This window comes from Harpia harpyja, chromosome 1 (genome assembly GCF_026419915.1).
Source record: "Harpia harpyja isolate bHarHar1 chromosome 1, bHarHar1 primary haplotype, whole genome shotgun sequence".
NCBI lineage: Eukaryota > Metazoa > Chordata > Aves > Accipitriformes > Accipitridae > Harpia > Harpia harpyja.
Window position 1 is genome coordinate 48,531,958 of NC_068940.1, and position 15,232 is coordinate 48,547,189.

Sequence of the window (15,232 nt, forward strand, 5' to 3'; positions counted from 1 at the left end):
CCAAGTTGGTGAGGGGCCTTGAGCACAAGTCTTATGAGGAGCGGCTGAGGGATCTGGGGTTGTTCAGTCTAGAAAAGAGGAGGCTGAGGGGAGATCTTATTGCTCTGTACAACTACCTGAAAGTGGGTTGTAGTGAGGTGGGTGTTGGTCTCTTCTGTCAGGTGGCTGGAGATAGGACAAGAGGAAATGGCCTCAAGTTGAGGCAAGGGAGATTTAGGTTAGATGTTAGGAAAAATTTTTTTACTGAGAGGGTTGTCAAACATTGGAATGGGCTGCCCAGGGAAGTGGTTGAGTCACCATCCCTGGAGGTATTCAAAAAGCGAGTGGACAGGGTACTCCAGGGCATGGTTTAGGGGGCATGGTTAATGGTTGGACTTGATGATCTTGAAGGTCTTTTCCAACCGAAATGATTCTATGATTCTATACTAGTGGGAAATAAACCAGAACAATTCTTACTTGGACTGTAAGACACCAATAGTGCATTTCTAAAAAGCTATATATATTTATAGCATTTAAAACAAAAATTAAAGGGTTTTTCCTTATTTTGGAGACAAGTAACAACTTTGCAAATTACTCTTTGCAAATTGTTTTCATTAGCTGTAAACAAGTCACATCATACATAGAATATCAAACCCATGCATTTAGTTGTACAGAAAGTTTGACTAGAGTAGGGTAAAAGAGCATCTTTAGAACACGGTTCCTCCATGAATTCGGTTTTAAGGATTCCTCTACTCACTAGATAGAAAAAATAACCGAAATAAAATTTTAGATGGGTAACACTGAAGACTATCTATGCAAACTGCCTTTAATAGCTGTAAAATTCTATCAGAGATTTTGCTCAGACTACTACAAAGCAATTTAAATTCTTCACAAACCAGTTAGTTCTCAACAAATGGTAACAGTCAAGGGGGGAAAACTGTAATACCCGCTAACAGAGTTCTAAGGCCTAACTCGTGTGGGGTTTTTTGTGTGAATGTCTTAATTCACAAGAGATGAATACATAAAAGGATTTTGCTTTGACAGTAGTAAGCTGAGGGCATCCATTTTGAACTTTGTATCCTCAGCTATTCCATTTTGAAGTTTGTATCCTCAGCTATACACCAAATGCCCAAGTTTTTTGTCTTTGAGGACTGTTGGGCAAAGACGGCCACGTCTCGAGATGCAGCAGCTCTCGGTTCCTCAAGCATTTCACCTCAGGCATTTCTTCCAGCAGGTGAAGGGATGCTTCGCGCAGCACGCTAAGCCTGCTGAAGGGATGCTGGATGCTACGCCCAGCACAGCAAGTCAGAAACACCCTCCTCAGCCGGGCTCTTAACGTGGGGGCTATCAGGGGAGAAGCCCGTTGTGGAGCAGGGTGTTCGCCTCTCCACCATCCCGGGCGAGGTGCAGACGTTTCCCCCGTTAGACGGAACCAGTGATGGCGTCTGGCCGCATGCCACGGGCATAGCCTTCCCTCCGCGGCGCTGCGAGGCCCGGGCCCGTCGCGCGGAGGGCTCCGGCTCGGCGGGAGTGCTGCAGAGCTACGGCGCGCTTCTTGTACGTGCCGTACAGCAGCGAGATGGCGCGCAGCATCTGCCAGCACATGGCGGCGGCCAGGCGGGCCTGCGCCTCCCGCGGCCCGCCGCTACCGCGGCCCCGCCACCCGGTAGAAGGCCAAGTGCTCCGACGCCCGCAGGCAGCCGCTCCAGCGGGGCGGCTGCGCCGTCACCGGCCGCCCGAAGACAGCGTCGAGGCCGCGCAGCCTGACGGCCTCCGGCCGGCTCAGCCCCGCGGGGCGCCCGCGGACGGCCACGGCCGCCGCCGCGGAAGGGGTGGGCAGAGGCGGCGGGCGGCGGGGCCGCGTCCCGTAGCCACCGCGGCGACTCGTCGAGGCGCGGACGCGGCGCCCGCAGCTGGTAAGCCTGCGCCATGGCATCTTTCCACCGCGGGGAGCCGGGCGACGAGCCCTCACGCCGCCGGCGGGGCCAGGGCCAGGGCCGGTGCCGGGGCGGTCGGGGCCTGCCCGCTGGGCCGCGGCCGTTGGGGGAATGCTGGCTGGGCCGGGGAGGCGGCGGGGGCAGGGGCAGGGTGCGCGGGGGTCTCTGAGGCGGCAGCCAGCGAGGCCGACAGAAACATCCACCCGGAGAAACAGCGGGGGCTGGTTTTACCAGTATCTCCGTAGAAGGGAGTTTGCGTTTCCGCTGTCTCTTCGTACTGAGCTGCTCCTTCCTGCTGTGCTAACGCTTTTCTTTTTTCTCCCCACCTGTCCTCAGAGCTAAAATCCATCATTTACTCTTTTAATGATTGCGATCTGCTTTGCTGCGATCTCCATCAGGGCGTGCAGAATAATTACCGGGCTCATTTTCACCTGCTGGTCTGAAAATACAAGCGGTTTCTCCCAGCTTGCTTAGGATTCCTCTGTCATGTTGAGCTCAACCGTTTTTATTTGAAGGCCCTGGCAAGAAATTAACAAAACCTCCTTCTTTCAGCTGGAGTGAATATTTTAAAAATTCTGATTATGTTGAATAAAACTCTGTCTTTTCTCTTGGTCGATAAGATTTTATTTCCCCATGTATTCAGAGGCCTCGTGGTCTGCTTTTCCAGCTGTCTCTACCGGTTTCTACTGCTGCTAAGGTTTGAAATATGGCGCTTGAGCAGACGCCTCACAGGGGAGAAGACTGAGCTGAACCTCTTTCTAGACAGACAATATACTTGCAATTTTAGTTTTGGAGGGTTTTGACCAGCATTTGTAAATCTACCAGCTACGGCACGTGTTTATTTTCTTTCACCTTGGGGTCACTGTGAATATGTGTCGCAATGCGAGTTGCTGAATATTCTTCTTAAGGGCGAAAAGAAAAGGTTGTATACAGATGGACAGATTTTACCTAAGTGCTTCCGTAGAGGTGGAGGGATGTTACAGCATTTCAATGTGACTGATTTTATTTTCAGTCAAAAGCCTCCAGTGGGGTGGGCTGCTATGAACAGCAAAATGGCTGAAGTAAAAGAAAAAAATGGTTTCCAGAATGAAATGGGTACCATGTATGGATTTATTTTTATGTCTTTATTTATTTTGGCAAATGCATGTGCGTAAAGATAGTGTCAAGGGACTTTGTTAGGGATGGCTTCTCTAAACTGTGTTTTCAGTAACGATTTCTTACTGCCTTGCTACACGCTTTTTTCTTCAGCTGTAACAATGCTTGTGGCAAAGTCTCCTACATAGCTAACCTAGGTTTTCTCTGTTTTAGCAGCATGATGACCTTCCTCACCAGCGGAGAAAAGTGGTATCGCAGAAACTATAGCTTTAAGTGGCAATTAAGCACATGAAGAATAACTAAAATAACTTGTCAGTGGTAACTAGTTAACCTTTGCTGTGGTTATTTAGCTTGGTCTTTCAAGTCTTGGCTGACTTGCTCACCGTTGTAAATAAAACACCGCTTATAAAGTGTTCCTGTTTGATATAAAGCTGTTGGAATATGTACAGTAGGTGTGCACATATGTAGTACATAGGAAAACATAACAAGCATTCCCTAGAAATACTAGAGCGCCTAAATATTAAATCACTCATCGCTGTTACAAGAACACAAGACATTCACAATCTGGAATTACAGTTTATTCTATTTGCGATCAGCAAAGGAGGACCCAGAATGGCCTATTTAACTTAGTGCAGAATAAATTTTCATTTTGGATTAATCTCTCTGGGCATAAGTTTTTTAATTCTCGCTAGCATCTGTGATTTGCATTAATATATGCAAAGCATTGTAACAGCATACTCTTTCCAAAAGCAGATCTCATCAAAATTAAATGCTCCATTTAGATAAAGGGAGTTATCTTTTGTTTTAAAAAAAATCCCTAAACATGAAACTTTTTTTTTAACCCACAGTAGTCTAGCTTTTACAGCAAAAAGCACAAAGCATTTAGAAATACGAGTTTAAAGGGTTTAATTTTGCCTGTTATTAAACTGGATAATTCTTTCACAATATATGCGTATATGCTGTTTACACTGGAGTGTCTTCATCCAGTACTAAAAGTATAAGTGAGTGTATATATATATGTGTGTATGCATAGCTGTATGTAGGTATTTTCTACCTATTCTGTGTAAGTGGCAGATCATGATATTCTTTCCTTTAGCACATCAGGTTTTCAGTCCTGAGTTTACTACTCAGCCCTTTTATTTAAGACAATTTCATACTGATTTCACTGGGGTTTTTTTCAGAGTTTTGCTCAGTTACAGTCTGAATAGGAAATTAATGGTGTCTTCACATTTTGGTGTAGAGTTAATTCTGAGTGACTGTGACTTGTTTCTTGTGGGCTTCAGAGACCTGGATACCCACACATTGTCTCACAGTTCTTGATATCCAGCAGTCTTTTTGTCCTGTTTGTTGGGAAACCCTTCCATATCATCTTTTTTCAGATGTCAGCATACAGTCAGGTTGTACCTCACTGTGAATTCCTGGATCATTAAGAAGAATTAAAAAAAATAATTCAGAGACCTGATAGAGACTGTGCCCTGCTTCTGCTTTGTCTGTTTAATTATTTTTTTCAGTCTCGAATCTGCTTTAATGGCATAGGTGTCTTTCTTTAAAAGGTCAGAAGAATGGCCATTTGGAAAGGTAAAAAACTGTATTTAGGCTGTATCTGTTTAATTTGTTTTCTGTGACCAAAGCCCTCAAATTTGTCTTAGCATTTCCCACACTTAGCTTCAGCAAAGAGCCCCATGGCCTGTAATTAATGAGATATGCTATAAATGCCACCACTTTGCTCGTGAAACAGTTGTTTTTACTTGATTCTTGACATTCAGATGTGCTAGCATGCTGATGTGTGTTTTACAACATTTCACTAGCTTAGCATCTTGACTGTGCATGCTAAATGGCAAATACCTTTTTGCAGCTTGGACAAATACGGCTTAGAAAAAGATTCTCAATGGTCTATCACATTTTCTTTGTTATTAGGTTACTGGGGCTTTTTTAGTCACTTTGATTGGAAGTTTAAATAAGTCATTCTTCTGGTGTTGCAGTTGCTGGAACTCCATGACGGCGATCAGACCAATTCCTCTCTCCAGTTTCAGACATGGGCACAGTCGTGCCTTCCTCATGCAGGTGAGAGGTGCAGCAGGCCCTGTAGCCTCTGGAGAGAGAGAACCGCGCCAGAACTAAAAAGTCTGGTTTTCAAAACCTTTGGTTTTCTTGTTCTTAGCTCAACATATGCAGGTACCTGTATAACAGAATTTGAGAAGCACTTGTACAAAAGGGTAATAGTTTTCATGTCTTTCAGCATCAAATTGTCGTTCTTGAAAACTAATTAAAAGATCTAGGTATTATGGTAATGGTCCAATGACTAATGAAGGATGAATGCTTAGATAATTGGAATAATTAAAGAGTGAAAGACTCTGGATCTGATTTTAGAAATCATTCACATTCCAAATAATTCATTCCTATGATTTTTTTCCTTCTGTTTACTTACTTGGTTTCTCTCTTAAGGGTTTTAATCTCCTGTTTTGCCATTTTACCTCCAGTTTATATAACATATAAACAAACACAGCAGTTTTCTTCAACAGTTCATGGTAGATCTTCCCTTCCTCTTGTATGCCTGACTATTTGCTGTGTAGGCTCATCAGCTTTGTAAAGTGAAGGTTTTTGGTTTTACATTTTAATTTTGGTGTCCTCCCATTTTACATGGTCAGATAAACTGTGCTGTTTTTTTCCTTAGGGTGTGCTGGAAGAGAAAGAGATTATGTTTATATTTGAAATTGTGGCTGAGGCAGCTATGTTAGCAGCTCATCTAGAATGAAGATAATATCTGTATTTCTAGTTCTGTCATCTCATTTTTAGAAAAAGGAAGTGTGAGGGAGGTTCCAGTACCAGTGCCCTCCTAGGGTCTTATCTGTAATGGGCCTGTGGCTGTGCAAACCATGCTATTAAATAAAGAGTCCTTAGAGGTGAGCAGATGGGTGCAAGGTAAACAAAAAAGAGACTAGTAGCAGCCCAGAGAAAACAAGATTGTTTCCTCATCAGTAAATGCAGAGATATTTTTTTCCCCAAAATTTTGCAAGGGATTTAAAGATACTAACATCAGACAAATATGTAAGCTTCTTGAACACACTGCTTTAGGTTTAAGTGGGTTTTCTATGATGAGATAATGCCGTGCGGGCCCTGAAATGTAGAACATGAGTATGTTCTTGCTACAGCTCTTTTTTAGAAGTAGCCTGTAATTTTTCCTATTCTAAAAGCATGTATTAAACCCTCTTAAACTGAGCATCTTTTAGAGATGACATTTCAAACTATTCAATCAGCTGGAAAGATGTTTTCAGCAGAACTTTGGTCTAAGCCGTAGTTTTACAAAACATGGGAACAATGCAATGTATTCATAAATAATAGCTACCATTGCTTCCTCTGGTAGTGATTTACATGCAGAAGGTCTCTGTTCATGGTGTACTTTTCTAATTCTTTTCCTATTAGAGGAGGAAAAAGAAGCTAAATTTTGACTCAGCATATAAAATGATGACACAAATCAATACTGGGCTTCAAATTAGTGGTTCTAGTTTTGTATCACTTTCCTCATCGTTGGCTCTTAACGAGAAAGCGAAGATTTCAGTGAGTCTTACTATTTACTTTGGTCAGTTAAACCAGTCAATTTCATCCATGGACAGTAAATCTTGTCAAAGAATAGTGCCTGCTGTTCATCTGGGAGGTGGGAGAAGGTGATTTTTTTTCCCTAAAATCTCCCACCTTCAGATTTTGGCACTGGGGGTCTTCAAATATTCTCCATCCTTCTGTTTGTTTTTCATGTTATGCCAGTAAAAGAGAAAATAAACCAAAAGGCAAGCCAAAGCATATGCTTCCTCCAGCCCAGCCTCTGGTGTTTGGGAGGGACCGAGGCAGGGAAGAGTGTGTGCGATGAGAGAGAGGAGCACTGACGGCTTTGCGAAGGGCTGTGCAGGGATGCAGGATGCACATCCAAAGGAAACCACTGTCTGCAAGTTCTGCTTCTTGCAGAACAGTGTTCTTCTGTATCTGGCTTGCTCCTACCAGTTCCAGGAAAAGTCTAGTATTGGTTGTTGCTGGCTCCCTGCAACTTCTACAGAAACAAAAAGTCCTGAGAGACTCTGTAATGCCCTGTTTTCTGATAGCTGCAAATGCTTACATGCTTAATTTCAGAGTAACTTTATTTTCTTTGGAAGTCAGCAGGGAATATTTGCTTCATTTAGGACACCCACTAGAGGGAGTAGTGATAATGTTTTAACGTTGAAGATGCTAAACAAATTGCTTTAGTAGCATTCGTGTAAATCTGGGGCACTAAGAAAAGAGTTGGGTTCCTGCCTTTTCTGAAAGCCTTATTATGTACTAAATCAGGAATCAGAGGGTTTCTCAGTCCTCTGGAAATACTTCGGATAAAATGGTCTTGAAGAAAGGCTGATGCTTCCTTTCTAACTTACATAACTGCATTGTTGAAAGACTGTACTGAAGAGCATTTTCAGTGATAAAATGAGCTTTAGTTGCTCCCAGGAATGACTTAGGGATGGAATGTAAGGGTTTTTTTCTTCATGGGTAAGATTTGTATGTAAAAATGTTGTCCTGATCTTCAGAAGCAGTTTTTTTAAGCTGAACTTGGAATTAAAAATTATGTTGGCAGTTAGATATTTATTTTTTCCTCTCTGGGCTTGAAATAATTTGTAGTTGGAAGGGAGAAAATGTATCTCAGGTGAAATAGTTCTTTTCAGTTGAATTGATTTTTTTTTTTTTGGCAAACAGCTCAATATTACTATGCTGTCGATGAAAAAGCTAGGCAGCTTCTGAAGAGTGCCTGGACTGATGAAGAGACTTAGGCGTTGCAATGCCTGAGTATTTATGATGGTTATGTGTGCATCCAGCCCTGTGGTAGAACTGACAATCTGGTGGGGGGTACCTACACTCTACATACAGCTAGGGGAAGAAGTGATGCATTCAAACAGTATCTGTAAAAATTCGGGCACTGAATAGGAACCACTTAGTACATGTAGTCATCTGGGCAGTGCTGGTGGGAAGGCATAGGAGTAGCTGTCACAATACTTTTTTCACTTGGTTGAAAACCTCATAGTAAACATCTTTGGGAAGAGTTATTTTTGCGAACCAATTTTTATTTCACTCGTCCACTTCTTTCCCCTCCCTCCATCTTTTGGTAGTTGTGTGAAGTGTGAATCTTACATACCCACAGCTATAATGCCAATTTGAGTGTTTTCTGTTCTTTCTTTTTCTCTTTATAATCCCAACCCTCTGAAATACAATTTCGTTAGTGTATTCATCAGTATAATGCTGAGCCTGAGTAATAGCAATGAATGATTTCACAGGACAGACTTCTGTACTTTCTTTGGCCGCTCTTCTACAGTTAGCAGACAGGGGGAACTGTGTAACTAGTGTATTACCAGTATGGAACTCTCTTTAACCTGTTTAAGTGACCTCCCCAGCTTCTCTTTCTCTCTTAGGATTTCTGTCTCTGGCAGTGTGCAGGCAAGCTGAAGGGGATGTGGTGCTACTCGTGCAATGCTCAGCAAATGCTGTACCCCACACTGGTTTCAGAACAATCCCAAACCCCTGAAATTTGAAGGTAGCAGTCACGGAAGTAGAAGCAGGTAAGACACAGATTTTCACAGGCAGTGAAAGGGGGAGAGTGGGAAAGTGCTTGTCCTAAAGGTTTTTGTACTTAAATTCATAAAATGTTTTATTCTGAGATATGGGCCAACTTCTAAATAGTTACTGGTCTATTTCTAACCCTGTATCACAAGTTACTGGTGCTGAATGCCATAGATAGCAACTGTAAGTATTTCATCATACCAAGGAGTTTCACCTTCCTGGTTAGAGATGGGAGCAGCATCTTCTTGCTTTTGATAGTTGTTTCTTTGCAGAGTTTTAATCCCTCAAGTTTACTTCTGTCAGGGTTGAACATGGACCAGTCAGCAGATCTGCACAGCATTGCAGAACCATATAAAAGTCCAGGTTGGCAGGGACCTCTGGAGATTGTATGGTCCAACCTTTTGTTGAAAGCAGGGCCTTAAATTGAGTTATCCAGGTCCCTGTCATGTCTTGATATTTCCAGCAAGGGAGATGCCAAAGGGCAACCTATTCCAATGTTTATTTTTTCTCATGGTGCAAATTTTTTCCGTATCCATACGGAATTTCTTCTAAAGCTGTTTGCACCCATTGCTTCTTTTCTGTCACTGTGCATCCTTGTGAAGGGAGTTCCTGCCTCTCCTCTGTAATTACATTTCAGGTATTAGTAAAGTGTGAGTAGATCCCCCCGAGCCTTCTCTAGGCTGAACAAACCCTGTTCCTTCAATCATTCTTCATCTGTCAAGTTCTCCAACCCTCTCATCATCTTGGTGACCCTTCAGTGGACCCTCTCCAATTTCTTAGTGTCTCCCTTGAACTGGGGAGACCAAACCTAGACTCAGTATTAGAGGTAAGCCCTAACAAGTGCTAAATGGACTGGAATAATCACAGACCTTGATTAGCTGGCTGTACTCTGGTTGATGCAGCCCGTGACAAGGTTTGCCTTCATTGCTGCAAGGGTGCACTGCTGGAACGCATTCAGGTTGCCATCCATCAGGACCCCCCAGGCTGTGCCTCGGGCAGTCAGACATCCCTTCTACTGCTGTGTGGGATTCCAGCATCCCAGGTGCGGGATTTAACATTTCTCTTCGTTAAACCTCAGGCAGGTCTCGTTGGCCTGCTCTTTCAGGCTGCCAAGGTGGTTCTTTCCTCCAGCAGATCTGCCTCCTCTCCCAGTGTGGTGTCATTTGTGCACTTCACAACGTATGAGTGGCATGTCATAGTCTGGTATATGAATATATACCCTGGCAGGAGGGTGTCTGGGTTGCTCACAGGTAAAGGTTCAGTTGCCTGAGTGAACAGGCAATACCCAGTTGGGTCAGACAAGAGCTGTGTCAGGTGGTACTCAAGTGCGAGTTTGATGCTCAACTTCCATGAGAAATGGGAGAGGGAAGACAGCATTGTGATGGAGGTATAAGTAGCCAAACAGATATTTTATTTTAAAATTTGATCTAAAATGACTCAGTTTTACAAAACTGAAACACTATTTGGTAATGCTGTCTTGGAGAATAAACTGTGTTAGTGTAGCTTTCAAAAAAGGTACGAATGGATGCCGTTTTCCAGGTGCCTTTCTAAATGTACGTAACATCATTCCTATGTCAAAGACCTATAATCATAAAAGGAGAGAACATGATAGGTGGGGAAACCAGTACTTAGGCATAGTTATAATTTGAAGACATGGAAACAAAATCATTGATATAAATTGATTGTGTGCCCAGAATGGTCCTGATCAGTGAAAACTGAATTTAAAAAAAGATCCCATAACTGAACATATGTTTTTGCAACTAGATCTAAATTGTGACACAAAAAGTGAAACGTTCTAGAATTAAATGGCATTATAGCATTAAAAGAAAAAGTGTTACTTTTCACACAGTTCTAGAAGGGAACAAGAGAAAATGAGTCTATATATTCAAGCCTGCTTGTGTCACTAATTGTTCCCTGATTGTAAACCCAATCTGAGCTGAAGGGACTGTAATCTGAATGTCAGCTCTGTGTTTTGTCAGAATTACTGTATCTGTTTTCAGAAGTGGAATCCTTTTTGGAGTGTATCTGGTATGTCCTCATTACAGGCTGAGCGTACCTTGTCAAGCTGAATGAATGGTCCATGTACCAAAAACACAGTCTGCTGTTAATGTATGGCATCTTGAAATATCTACCATTTAAATTGCAGATAGAAAGCCTGGCTATTCTCAGTTTGTTGCAGGCTGTTGTATTGCCAGATGGCATCTGACTCCCTAGTTTCTTATCAGTACAAGATGACTGTAACTTTGTTAGATGAAAACAACTGGTTAAAAAGACAGACAATTATTACGTATTTGGAGAAATAAAACAAGGTTAAATACAATGCAACCATGTCATAATTATTGAACTAATGATGCAATAAAATCTCTCTGAGAAATCTTCGGAGTGGGAGAAGAGGGAGTTCCTAGTACATGAGAAGTTTTAATATGGAATGAGAAACACTAGTATATAGTAATTGTTCTGCAGCCATCTGTGCATAAGCTATATTTTTAAGCATGGATTTATTTGCTGTGGAACTAGTCATGCACAAAAACACTCCTTCTCATCTATTTTCAGAACAAAGCCATGAGACTTATCAAATGTTTAACACTGATGCTTTGGGCTTAAACTAAAAATTCCTGCTGTTGTAGCTTGCTTCTTTCCCAGCAGATTTCATTGCTGTTTTCCACTAATCCTTCTGGAGGAATGTTTTAAAAGTTTTTGGTTGCTTTAAGAGGCTTGCTATTCTAACAATAATTTGTTAGTCATGGTCTCCTTGAAGTCTTGAATGCTTTTGAATAAAAATGAATTTGAAGCTGGTATGAGATGAAAAACTCTTGCTAAAGGTAATGATTTTGATGAAGAAAAAAATGCAGTCTGAACTATTGAGTGTATTAGTGAATGTCCAAACAGTCCAGCAGCTTGCAAAATTTTCTTCATTCATCCTCGTAGGCACAAAAGTGGCTGCTCTTTTTTCTCCCCCAGATTTCTCTGCAGCCCTTTATAAAGCTTCTCTTCATTGGCTGGTTGTTTGTAAAGACTTTCCAAAGCCTTCCTTCCAGAGCAGCCTCCCGCCCCGCTGGAGGACCTGTGCAGCACAGATGCACTGTGGCATCTCCGCTTGGAAACGTGTGTAACGTGTTTGTCTTTATCACAAAAATATGTTTTCCCTGATGCTGTAGTTTCTTTCTGGAGGAACCTGAGAGGCCTGCTTCTCGTCTCATACGAGTTAATACATTTAAAATAAACCTTTTAAGGCCACTGATATCTCTCTGTTATGCCATGAGACTGGAGTTTTGAGTTTATAGAATACCTCAGTAAAATTCTGCCAAATACCAGTTGGCATTTATCAGCCGTCTTAATTTAAGAATAGACCATTTTTTAAGGCATAGTAAAATACCCCATAGACAGTAGGGAAAGGTATAAACTGCGCTGTGTGTGGTGATGAGACGGGGCAGTAAATATGTCTTAGATACACGTTAGATCTTTTTCTCTATCTCCTTTTGTCTCCAACAGTACTTTAAATAATGGTAACAAAGTGACAAAAATGAATTTTCCCAGAGGAGTACTAAAAAAATCTACAGATCTGTCAAATTACCATTGCCTTTCATACTGAAAGAAGAAATCAGGCTTAAGACTCCCGATTTATGTTGCTTCTGAATAACGTTTCTTGTCTGACTTTGGATCTAAGAAGATAACCCTGAAGGATATGAAGAGGTACGCTGAATGAGCACATTTCTCAAGCACACATTCACACTGCTTTTCAAGCAGTTTCAGGTTCTTTTCCCTTGTTTCTGGTGGAGGAAGAGGGCAGTGGCAGGGGTTGTCTGTGCTGGGTTTGTAAGTCTTGCACAATGAGAGAAAAAGTACTGTCTAATCTCTCAGCCCTAATACAAAGAAAAGGTTTATGCAGAAGAATGGATTTTCTACCAGAAAGGCTTTAATGATCGTGCATTTATATTCTCAAATTCCCAATCTCAAAAGGTAAAGTAATTATGATGTCATTTGTAATTGCAATTTTTCTTCTTTACTTGTGTAGATCTAACACCAATGAGATGAGGATTAGGTGTACTACAGTCTACTGCCTGACCCTCTTAAAATGATTAATAATATATAACACAGGGAACACATGCAGCTTTCCTCTGTGTTTACTGGTTATCGCTCTGTCCCTGCTGCGTTGTAGAACATTTACCAGAATAAAGGAAGTGCCTTACAAACTGGTTATATGTCTGACCAGGTCTAGGTGTTTGTTGATTGGTTTCTTTTGGGGAGAGTAATAGGCCAGCAAAGCACCTGAAAGGCAGTATAAATAACCATGCTGAAAGGAAAAAGGTCACTGATTTGTTTTTTACGTGTACAAATAGGATTTTAATACAGGATGTTGCAGGCCACATGCTCCACAACTTGATATCTCCATACAATTTCAAAAGCTGAACAAGAACACTTACCTTTTGCCTAACGCAAAGTTTGTGCATGTGCAACTTAAGTGGTTTTGGTGGTTACTCTTGACACGCGTGAGTGCTAATTAGAGGATAGCTAATACAATAGTTCTTGCCCAAGGGTTTCTATGAGCTAGTAGTATCAACTTGTGTGCAAATAGAAATAAGTGGAAGCAGACTGTCTGGCTTTCTGCATTGCACTTGGAAGGGGTTTTGTCCATAGCACCAGCACGTCTGGCTCAAGCTCGCTGTTTGTGGGGACTTGCGGTACAATTAGCACTGAGACCATAAGAAAGCACCATTGAATTGTGCTGCACAGCACTGCCCCCAGCTCATACCTTTAGTTATCTGATTGATAACTTGGCTGCAAAACCAAATTCAGTTACCTAGGATGAGTTTGCTGGCAGTACTCGTGGCTAGATCAGCTTATGCCAGATGTGGAGGGTGCATAGTTTATTGTTCTGTTAGGACTGTGCTGGCTCATCATGGGACCAGAGGTAGCTCAATCCTACAAGGTTGTTAATGAGCTCAGACTGAGAGGGGATGGAAAATGAAAATTTTTTATTTGTGTAGTTTCAGATGTTAAGTGCAGAGGAATTCTGGAGTCTGTCCAGAAGACTAAACGGCTTACCAGAGGCTTAATAGGCTACCTACAGTTAAACTGGGGTATTGCCATGTACTGGTTGGAAACATAAAAATCTTGTCTGTGTTTGCTAAAGTCATCCGTTATTGTCATCTTTCCCTAATAGTGTCTTGAATAAAAGTAATCGCTATTAAAGGAGGAAAACCAACCGATTACAGTATTACATCTCCTGTTTTCTGTTAGACACATTTGAGGAGGGAAAGATGTTAACAGTTAGGTAGATCAGAGGATAATTTATTTTAATATGGACCTTTGGCAATTAAAGGAGTGACATACCTCCTTTCATAGAAGGTGAAGACATGCCCCAGACTTACTTCCCTCTCCCCTGTCAGCTGAAGCTGAGGTTCCCATTACATGTCTGTTAAATGTCATATGGAAGAGGTGCTGTGTCCTGCTGTATGGGAACACAGCTGTTTGTTCCCTATGTAGAAAATTGGGTGGGGATCAGAGAGGATGAGACCTGCTGGGTGTGGAGGGAGAGTTCTCAGTGTGAGAGCCATCTACTATCTAAGGGCTTTGTAGCTGCTAACATCTGAGATTTATATTAGGAAGGAGTAAATGGTATTGTGATGGGAACTTTTTGACAGGTCGGATAGCCCCCTTCACCACCTGAATGGTTAGCTCAACTTATCCATCAAACCATGGGGGAACCTCTCTCCAGAGCAAGGTATGAATTTCCAGTCAACTTAGCTGATTCCTTATTAACAAAGCAGATCTGAAAAACTTTTTCTAAGGAGAGGGGCTGAAACTTGATCTATATTATCAAATCTTATTGAAAAAATAAGGTAAAGTCTGTTTTATAAAACATTGATAAAATGCCTACAGAAGACTTTTTTACCCTCTATTCAAAGGCATCATGAACATGATTTTTGGAGACATAAATTAACTGAAAGAGACCTTCAGTGAAAGCTGTGGTAGAGTCTATACTAATACTTCTAAAACTGCTGGTCATCTCTTCTAAGATCAATACCATCTAACCCAGAAGTTGCAGATTTATTTCATAATCAGACACTGATTATGCAGGAAGGAGGATGGTTACCAGTGCATAGTGCCAGGGGTTAGTCCTGGGCACTGTAGATTGACTGTGGTACTATTAAATTCTTAGGAAGGTCCTTGACAGCTATGGGTGGCAAATAGAGCTCTCCCAAACTGTTCCTGAGTGAGGGCCAGAGGCTAGCTTGGGCCACGGGCTACGCTCAGTAGGCAGTTTAGATGGGGCTACCTTGCTTTGGAGGGTAGGAGAGATCAAGAGTGTAAATGCAGACTGCTCTGCATTAATTGACCTTATTGCCAGAGGGTGCTCCTGTGCACGTTGATATAATATTATTTGAAAACAGCTGACTTCCTGCCAGTTTTCCTTGTGCAACACCATGGGCTTCACTGGATTTTGCAGACCTTCTGGGAAGAGACAAGCGTCTCTTCTGACAAGATGTTTGAGCCAAATGAATCTTCACTTTTATCTTGGATAATAGTAATAATAACAACTATTATTATTAAGCAATATGAATAAACCATAATGTAAATTTTCATGATGTTATAATTCATTAAGTTTTTTCTCTTACACATAAGAAATGCTTCAAGAAATGCTA

The 15,232-nt window shown here is 41.9% G+C and overlaps 1 protein-coding gene and 1 long non-coding RNA gene across 2 annotated transcripts; one reads left to right on the forward strand and one right to left on the reverse strand.

Moving 5' to 3' along the window:
- Positions 1-434: 434 nt before the first annotated feature.
- On the reverse strand, positions 435-1,910 carry FANCD2OS (FANCD2 opposite strand). The gene is given in 3 exon segments (XM_052792694.1): positions 435-1,615; positions 1,617-1,802; positions 1,804-1,910. Coding segments are annotated over 3 exon segments (507 nt in total). The 3' UTR covers positions 435-1,401.
- A 1,936-nt stretch (positions 1,911-3,846) lies between these two features.
- LOC128144223 (uncharacterized) lies at positions 3,847-15,170 on the forward strand. Its single transcript, XR_008236009.1, has 3 exons — positions 3,847-5,075; positions 8,438-8,584; positions 12,078-15,170. It is a non-coding gene; the product is annotated as an uncharacterized LOC128144223 (long non-coding RNA).
- Positions 15,171-15,232: the final 62 nt, after the last annotated feature.